The 9,895-nt window shown below is 41.6% G+C and overlaps 1 protein-coding gene across 2 annotated transcripts in view; it reads left to right on the forward strand.

Annotated features, from left to right (window-relative positions):
• The window catches only part of LOC108443700 (inter-alpha-trypsin inhibitor heavy chain H3-like), a 33,563-nt gene extending 24,257 nt beyond the window's left edge, over positions 1-9,306 (forward strand). Inside the window, exons 18-24 of one of the 2 annotated variants that reach the window (XM_037532501.1) lie at positions 703-726; positions 4,361-4,420; positions 5,723-5,827; positions 6,581-6,758; positions 8,347-8,495; positions 8,774-8,849; positions 8,935-9,306. In XM_037532501.1, coding sequence (XP_037388398.1) covers positions 703-726; positions 4,361-4,420; positions 5,723-5,827; positions 6,581-6,758; positions 8,347-8,495; positions 8,774-8,849; positions 8,935-9,055 — 713 coding nt within the window. In that variant the 3' untranslated portion in view covers positions 9,056-9,306. The remainder of the gene's footprint in view (positions 1-702; positions 727-4,360; positions 4,421-5,722; positions 5,828-6,580; positions 6,759-8,346; positions 8,496-8,773; positions 8,850-8,934) is intronic. The other variant, XM_037532502.1, reaches the window with a different exon arrangement.
• Positions 9,307-9,895: the final 589 nt, after the last annotated feature.

A 9,895-nucleotide genomic window follows, 5' to 3' on the forward strand; every position in this document is an offset into this window, starting at 1 on the left:
ACTCTGCGCAGACGAAGCAACCAGGAAAAGCCATGATATTTAGCCACTTACCGCTTCTTGTTGATTTAAATGCTAATACAACAAACGTTACCGCACTGACTCGCTCTCAGTCGCTCGCAGTGACGCGCTCACATATCAGACGCTGAAAGTGAGACAGTTTACCACTTCATAAAAATATGAACTCATTTAGAGCTTGATGGCAGCAGTGCATCTCTAAAAAGTCGGGACAGGGCCGTGTCTACCGTTGTGTAGCATCTCCTCTTCTTTTAATAACAGTATGTAAACGTCTGGGAAGTCCGATCACGGTACCACGCTGGAATTCACTGAGCTCCTGAGAGCGACCCATTCTTTCACTAATGTCTGTAGAAACAGTCTGCAGGCCTAGGGGCTCGGCTTTATACACCTGTGGCCATGGAAGTGATTAAAACACCTGAATGCAATGATTTGAATGGGTGACTGAATACTTTTGGCAATATAGAGTGTGTGTGTATATGTGTGTATAGATAGATAGACAGATAGACAGATAGATAGATAGATAGATAGATAGATAGATAGATAGATAGATAGATAGATAGATAGATCTCACAGATTTTGTATCAGCCAATTAGCCAATGAGCATGACAGTTGAAAAACAAACCATAATTAATATAATTGGCTCACTGAGTGCTTAGTATTGGTCTAACACCTTTTTCTCCTCTGCAGGATCCAGCTCTTTGAATATACACGGTATTCTGATTCTTTTCTCTAATTTGACATTAATGTGTTTTTTCGATTAACTGATATAACTATAATCATCAATAACATAGATGATTTGTGTGCATGTAAACTGTCATCAAAGACAATAAACATTCAATAATGAATGTAATTTGGATACATTTTGGGTAGGCTTACTGAGAGCCTAGAATTGTGGGCTGTTTATTCCATAGGTAAATTTTAATAACCTCATGAATCATATATGTATATATAAGTATAAAACACCTAGTCAACATAAAACCCCAATTCCAAAAAAGTTGGGATGCCATGTCAAATGAAAACACAGAACACATATCAAACGATGAAAGTGAGACAGTTTACCACTTTATAAAAATATGAACTCATTTAGAACTTGATGGCAGCAGTGCATCTCTAAAAAGTCAGGACAGGGCCGTGTCTACCGTTGTGTAGCATCTCCTCTTCTTTTAATAACAGTATGTAGACGTCTGGGAAGTTAGGATACCAATCGCTGGAGTTTTGGGAGAGCAATGTTGTCCCATTCCTGTCTGATGTAGGATTCTAGCTGCTCAGCAGTCCTGGGTCTTCTTTGCTGTTCTTTTCATTTCATGATGCGCCAAATGTCTTCTACTAGTGAAAGGTCTGGACCGCAGGCAGGTCAGTTCAGCACCTGGACTCTTCTTCTGCGAAGCCATGCTGTTGTGATGGATGCAGTATGTTGTTCTAAAACCTCTATATCCTGTTCAGCATTGATGGAGCCTTTCCAGATGTGTACGCTGCCCACGCCATAGGCACTAATGCAGCCCCATTCCAGATACAGGCTTTTAACTGTGCGCTGATAACAAGCTTGATGGTCCTTCTCCTTTTGAATCCGCAGGACACGGTATTTCCAACAAAAAGAACCACAGAACACTTTTCCATTTTGCCTCAGTCTGTTTTAAATGAGCTTTGGCCCAGAGAAGACGGCAGCGTTTCTGAATCGTCTTGACATTTGGCTTCTTCTTTGCATGATACAGCTTTAACCTGAATTTGTGGACTGTACAGCGAACTGTTTTCACAGACAATGTTTTCTGGAAGTGTTCCTGAGCCCATGCAGGGATTTCCAGTACAGATTCATGCCTGTTTTTAATGCAGTGCCGTCTGAGGGCACAAAGATCACGAGCATTGAACATTGACCGTTGGCCCTGTATACAGGGATTTCTGCAGATTCTCTGAATGTTTTGATGATATTATGTCCTGTAGATGGTGGAATTTCCAAAGTCTTCACCATTTTACATTTTTTTTTCCACAATTTTTAGACACAGTTTTTGGCAGATTGGTGAACCTCTGAGAGACTCTGCCTGTCTGAAATGCTCTTTTTATATCTAGCCATGTGAGTTAGTGGCAAATTGCTTCTCCAGCTGTTTTTTATTAGTACCATTTACTTTTCCACCCTTTTGTTTTTTGAGATGCATTGCAGCCATCAAGCTGTAAATGGCAATGTTTTTCATGAAATAGTTATGAGGAAAAATACAGAATACAGAATACATGGGGAACGTATTGTTGTTGGAGACAACAGCCCCCCCCCCCCCACAGACACACACACCCCCCGACTGTGTTCCTAAGGGAAAAGTCTGGGAACAGAAAAAAAAACACCACAGCACATTAGCACACAGAGTCCAGGACTTGCAACGGGGGTGGGGGTGAGGGGTGCAGACAAACCCAGCACAGCAAGCAACCATCCAGTTCTACAGCCATATTCGGCGCTGATCAAAGACCCGTCATGCCACACCGGGGGGGTAAAAGCGACAATGGCATTGGGAAGGAGGGGGGAGTAATGGGGGGGTCTGAAGAAGGTGCCTCACCTGGCATCCCAGTTCAGGTGTCTCAGTCCGCAGGGTGTTATGGTGATAACACAGCAAATTGCCATGGAGACATCCTTGATCGGGTCCCAGGCAGAGTCAACAATCAGCAGGAATCCGGGGAAGGGATAAAAGAGCATCTCGCTGCAGTGATCTTCTGGAGGAATTTGTTGTTCCAGCAGTGGCCTTGGCCAAGGCCAGTGCTGATACGGGGAGCTGAAAGCAGATTAAGAAAAGGGTTACAGGCTTCGGGCGAGTAGCTGCATTTTCACAACTCACCAAGTCCATTTTGGTCACCCAAACGATCCATTTTCCTTTGCAAAGCCACCAGCTTCTCCACAATGTTATCCAGGGTGCAACTTACAGTCACAGTCTGAGTGTTGACAGCTCTGCCCACCACATCAATCATGTCGATCAGCTTTAAGGGGCCATGGACAGCTGTCCTCAAATTTCATGATAAACCAGGGCAATGCCTAATCCAATCAGCAAAACACCTGTAATGATGGTTCCGAATAGGTAGATGTTCTCAATATCCTCCACAGAAAGAGCAGCCAGGCACACGACTCGCCACCTCTCCCATGCGTCCATCATGTAGCCAGCTGCAAACGATCTGGCAGGACAGGCTGGCTCTCCCGAACCCAGCCTTCTCGTCTCGTCGTCAACTGCATTGAGAGACCATCGTGTCAAATCCATTTTCCTTTAGTTTGAAGAACAGCGCAGAGAGAGTCTCTCAATAAAGAGTGTAGACAAAAGACTAAACACAACCGTAGAAGCGAAGCAGGAGAGATAAGGGAGAGGGAAAAAGTGCGACTGCCTTCGTTAAAGTAAGTAGAGTAACGCAACATAAAATATACAACATGACACAGGACAAAAAAATCTAAAACAAAACAGGGCTGGCGGTGGCTTAGCTGCCTTGACCAGTTCTCCAAATGCCTGCTTAAAAAGGTAGGACTTCAGTTGCTTTTTGAAAGACTCCACAGAATCAACTGATCTTAAAAAAGGGGGGCAGTGTATTCCACAATTTAGGAGAGAAGACCTCAAATGCTCGATCTCCACGAGTCTTTAGTCGAGAACGTGGAACAGACAGAGAAGAAAATGTCTAACTTTCAACATCTGATATGTGTTCTAGGTTCTACTGTGAATAAAATACGGGTCTATGAGATTCGCAGATAACTTCCATTTTTATTTACATTTATTTACATTTTACACAGCGTCCCAACTTTTTTTGGAATTGGAGTTTTGTTGATTTTCTGAGCGAAAGTTAATACATCCTAAACATCTAGGATACTTTTCTAAAAATGTAAAAAACTGGGAAAAATGACATTAAATAGAACTTTAGCACAGCCACATTTTTCATGTTCAATTCAGCAAATAAACAGTAATTGCGCAAAAGTTTGTTCTCTGTTAAAGATTTCACTTGAAAATGAACAACACGTGGAATTTGACAGAAGTGTCAAAATTTTGCCTATGACTGTAAACCTCTTCAATAAACGCATAGCATAAAATTAGTGAATTTTACATATTAGTGTTAAATTGTGATTTCTACTCTACATCTTTGGTGCAGTGCAACAAATTGCAAATATCTGACTAGAAATACTGACAAGTGTAATTGTCATTTACTTCAGATTACTTCAAATATTTTTCTATTTTCTAACTAAAATTGTCATTTATATCAAATGCCAAAGGAACAGCAACGACAGGTTTCCCACTCCTTTTTCACATTAAACGACCTTTCTGCATGCAGTGGATGTCCAGGTTCGTCCTTCTCACAAAATAAGTATGTTTTTTTTTTTATTGTTTTACTGTAGGACCTCCTCGGCACACTTTCGAAGACATCATCATCGTTAGAGTGATACCTTTCCCTCCAGGTACTGAGCATCTTCCAAAATTTGCATTCATGTATTTATTTACTTCACCAAGTTTTTCTTACACAGAGTTCAGTTCAAGCCTCCCAAGCGGTCAGTCACCTGACCCAGCTCACGTTCAGTTGCAAGAATTCGTCACAGTCTTCTGCTGCAGATGATCTACCATCTGAAGTAGTGCACCACTACGGTCTCTCTGCAGATGGGTGAAGTACTAATTTGACAGGATTGGTAGAGGCTAATGCCAGTTTAGCACAGGACGTCTGGAATGTTTGACTGACTCCCTCAGGATGAGAAATCATCTAGATGTCTTACGCTGTCTTAAATGCAGTGTGTCAATAGTTTGCGAATTCACAGCCAACAGTCAATATTTCTTCATGAAATGAACCTTTTCCTCCATAAGTTTGACACGTTTTAATGTTCTGAGTCGTACACTTGAGGTAAGACAGAACATATTTGTTTGATTTTAACCACAGAGAACACACGTACAGCCTTCTTCATGTGCTTCCATACTAGGGACCGCAACGATTGTTCGGCTTAGTCGACTGGACATTAGACACTTTAATGGGTACAATATACGCAGATATTTATTGATTAATTCTGTGGTCATTATATGCGGTCATCTGTAAATTTTGGTACAGTCATTATTGCACTGCATCATCTCAGGTTATAGATATTATCACAGACTGTGGTATTTTATTTATGCTTCAGCTCCTCACTGCTGGGCTTTAGTTACATTTAGGGATCATACGCCTTCAAAGAGGGGGGCAATTATTTATTATCACCCCCCCCCCCCCAATTCTTCAGTGATATGAAGCTGAAGTCAAAGATTCTCCAGATTCTTGTTAGAATTTTCCTGTTCCACCTTAAATGGTGTAGTAGTTCTGACACCTGAGATGTCATTTAAGGTGGAATGGGAAATTTAGCTAGCTAGCTACCAAGACAACAGCACTATTAGTGATGTTTATGCTTGTCATGAAGAAAAGGACCATAATTGATGGAATGGTTAATGTAATTGTTAACAGAGAAAATTCTCACAATTGTGGGTTTCTTTGGTCTCTTGTTCAGCCGTCTTGCCATTTTTTCTGTTTTTTCTCACATCACTCTGTTTGGAGTCTCTGAAAAACCTCCGTTTGTAGCCCTAACACTTCACCTTGCCCCTCCATCTCCACAACAATCGGGACACCACACCCCCTTACACACCCAAAACGGGGGAGTGAGCCTGTCTATCTGTTCATGAACTCTGATGGACACTTAAATATCAATATTAGTTGAACTGCTGTTTCCTTTAACCTCTTTCCCTCTCAGGGCAGTCTGCCAAGTTTTTGGTCACTTCTACTGGTCAGCCTAAGCCACTCTGCTATGAGATATCTTTATCTACCAAACTCCGCCTTCTGATGGACCGCTCCTCAGGTGAGGCGTTTACTACAATACCTGTCAAAGGGGTTCAAGCTTTTCTGGCTTGGTCTGTGTTCAAGAATTTTCAATCAAAAAAAAAAAAAGTCCGAAGGGAAGGTTGAGGGCCTTGGAAAATCACACATGCTAATATAATGTTTTTAACAGTAAAACACTCAGGCATGCTTCCCCAGGTGGGCATGCTTCCCCAGGTGGGCATGCTTCCCCAGGTGGGCATGCTTCCCCAGGTGTCTTAGAAAGCTTCTAATTCAATTTCAAACTCAGTGAAGCTGGAGAATTTTCCCATTCCGCCTTAAATTGTGCATGCAGGCTGTTTTAGGCGGTCACTAACATGCACATCTTACCATAAAAAAATAGTAGTTTGCTGCAATATTAATGTTTAAAATTCACTTTTAACTGTGAAGACAGAACGTAAATATCTAAGCAAAGTGTCCTATGAATTCACTAGTGTTGCTTGAATCTATCGCTGCTGTGGGAAGAAAACCTTGTAGGTTCATTTGTCATTTTTCGGTTTTTGGCATATTTTAAAAATACCTGCTGCTCTTTATATTGTGTGTAAGTTTCATGCTGAATGGACCAAAAGAAACGGCTCAAAATTACTTGGAAAAATGTCTGGTTCTACTGACTTACATTAAAAGTAAAAGTTAACATTTTATATTTATAATAATAATAATACCAAAGATTACTGCTAATGTTATCAGCGGGACAGCCTAGTGTGCCAGTGTGTAACATCTCCAGTGTTTTCCTCAGAATTCTCTATGAATGGTGAACTCTCACAGTATGGAGGGAAAGGCTTTAAGGAAATTGCTCTTCATTACAAAACGGATCATCTCCTGACCCTCAACACCAGCGAGATCCGCTACTCTGACGGTCAGAATCCTGTGAAGTTCGTTTGGGGGCAGCAGCCCACCAAGTACGAGAGAGACAGGTAAGAGTTCCACAGCACTGAGGACCAGGGAATTTTCCACAGGTGGTAAACACCTGAATAACTGCACTGCTGCTTTGCTGAAGTATTATTTTGAAAGAGTATAACTAAAATTGTAGTACAGTGTTGTGGCTCCGCCCATTCACACTGTTAAAATGAGTTAAATGGTTTGCTTCTTTTGGTAAGCATTAGCCACGTTTACATGCAGCCTAATAATCCGTTAATAATCCGACTAATGGCTCAATCAGAATAGAATACGTCCATGTAAACACCTCAGTCGGAAAAGTCTAATCCGATTGAAGCCATTCGTAAAACAGTTTCTATCTTATTGAAGAAGGTGGGTAATCCTGTAAATAATCCGATAAATGGAAGATTAATATCCGTGTAAACTCCTGTATCCGATTACATTCCCTATCGGAAAGTTTCAGTCCGTTCTGCATGTGCGTCGCGTCACAGTGAGAGTTTATACCATTCAACACGGCGGAGCAGAAACTGGCCTGCAGAGGAGACGAAGTTCATGCTCTGATCTTTAAAAGACGGCGGTGGGACGGACGTCCAGCTTATGCGTCTCAGAGCACGACGTCTTCCTCTCGGCACCGCAGTACATGTTAACGACCCAACTGATTGGCAGAAAAACTATTTGTTGCAATAATTCATATAGTTCTGCCTTTAAATCACGTTAATTAGGGATGGATTTTTCCCATCAAATTTTAAAGCACGGTTTTTATTTATTTATTTATTTAAATTCATTCCCGGGCCAACATTCCTTGGCCACACCACCACCCCCCCCTTTTCCAGGGGACCTATTATTATTTCTTTTTCACTTTGTTACTAAAGTCACAGCTCATCATTTATTAATGATCATACAGGTATAAGGTGATGGGGCACCACCTCCCCCACCCTCACCCACCCCTAGATTTGAGCAAAACAAAAAACAAAACAGACAAAAAAGAAGTGAAGAGAGAGGATGAAACAACAATAATAGTAATAAGCATAAGACGAATGATAACAATAACACTTAACAATGGACAAACTGGACATGCAGGACAGACAAACTGGACATGCAGGACAGACAAACTGGACATGCAGGACAGAAAAACTGGACATGCAGGACAGACAAACTGGACATGCAGGACAGAAAAACTGGACATACAGGACAGACAAATTGGACATACAGGACAGACAAACTGGACATACAGGACAGACAAACTGGACATACAGGACAGACAAAAACTTAACAAAACAAAAAGCTGTAATGCCCCCTTTGGTAATCATGACATGGGTAGTTATCAAATCCTCTGTAGGGGTTTAGACCCTATCCTGATGAGTTTGGAGAGATCAGCTATCAATATATTGTAAAACCTGTGACCAGCTTTCCCTGAAAGATCTGGTGTTATTGAAATTTGCAAGTCTCTCCAGGTTACAGTGATCTGTGAGGAGGTTTAGCCAAAGCTTTACTGAAACTTTGGTTCTGTCCTTCCAGTTCAGCAGTAGAGCTTGTTTAGCAATGGTAAGTGATGTGAATATAAAGGATCTGAGGTTTTTAAAGGTGACCGGACGTGTGAAGTAACCGGACGTTCTGTCCCCTCAGTGTGTCTTTGATTCTGGAGAATGATGAATTGAACGTCACCATGGGAACCGTGCGTGTTGTTCTCCTTCTTCATAAGGAAGACGGAGATGTGTTTCTGTGGCCCGCTGTTCGCCACCTACCAAAAAACGTTACCTTGCAGGGCATTCTGGGTAAGAAATTCATAGTTCTAGTGTAGAAATCTATGCTAAATGAATATCATATCAATTACCTATTACAGCCTTGAAGGCAGCACAGCACTTTAAGCCACATTAACTTTAAGAGCTCTATCAAGCTCTTCAGTAAGCTGTGATACAACTGAGGCCCTCGAGTTTAATACCTGTTTTAAAGGAACAACACCGAAAACAAAAACATCAGACTGTCCACTGCGCTCGTTGGTGTTATGCTCTAATAGTGTGAATAAAGGCCTCATCTTTATTTTCTGCTTTAGGGAAAACTGATGTTCAGTATGAACAGTTAACAGAATCACAGATCAAAATCAAGGATCAGCCGCTCCGAGCAGAAGTGTGAGTACCCTAAATAGCCATAACCACACTACAGCGCTTTCTTTCCATTTGCTTTTCTTTTAATCTTAAATGCATGTTTTATTAGCCTCAGGAGCAATGCCACCGACTACGGACGTACTTCAGCCCCAAGTGTGGACTGCTGGCTTGTACCCCTGCCATTTGTCCTGCAGGGGAAACTCTCTGACTTCACTGTGTCTCAGCTTTAAAGCTCTCAGCTAAAGTTTCATAGCTATCTTCTAAACAGTTTGGATGAAAATGTGGAAGAAAATAAAAACGCTTTTAATGCCGGCTGTGGTTCTGAAGGCTTACTGTAGGGATGCTCTGCCTGTGGTCAGTAATGTAACAGTTAGAGGGCTGAAGATTTCAGAGGAAATTCTGTGGGAATTGTTTAAGATGTTCTTGAGGTGTAAAAAGTGTTAAGACTTTGCTGAAAGAATAAAAAATGACTTAATCTCAAGTGTTTGGTTTTTATTTTAGTTTTAAAATTTCTAAATCTTAAAATTTTTAAAGTTTCTTAATGTTCTCGCAAAATGCACTCACCGGCCACTTTATTAGGTACACCGTGCAGACTGAGCATCAGAACGGGGGAGAAAGGGGATTTAAGGGACTTTGAACGTGGCGTGGTTCTTGGTGCCAGACGGGCTGGTCTGAGTATTTCAGAAACTGCTGATCTGCTGGGATTTTCACACACAACCATCTCTAGGGTTTACAGAGAACGGTCCAAAAAAGAGGAAATGTCCAGTGAGCGGTCAGTTGTGTGGACGAAAATGCCTTGTTGATGTGAGAGGTCAGAGGAGAATGGGCAGACTGGTTCCAGATGATAGAAAGGCAACAGGAACTCAAATAACCAACCAGGATCTCTGAGGAACGTTTCCAACACCTTGTTGAAAGTCTGACACGAAGAATTAAGGCAGTTCTGAAGGCAAAAGGGGGTCCACCCTATTACTAGCAAGGTGTACCTAATAAAGTGGCCTGTGAGTGTAGTTGCCGCTGTCAGAGGTGAGTAGTACCTAATTCCATTTACATTCTTTTTTTTTACGTTTCAT

Source organism: Pygocentrus nattereri, chromosome 21 (genome assembly GCF_015220715.1).
Source record: "Pygocentrus nattereri isolate fPygNat1 chromosome 21, fPygNat1.pri, whole genome shotgun sequence".
NCBI classification, from domain to species: Eukaryota; Metazoa; Chordata; class Actinopteri; order Characiformes; family Serrasalmidae; genus Pygocentrus; species Pygocentrus nattereri.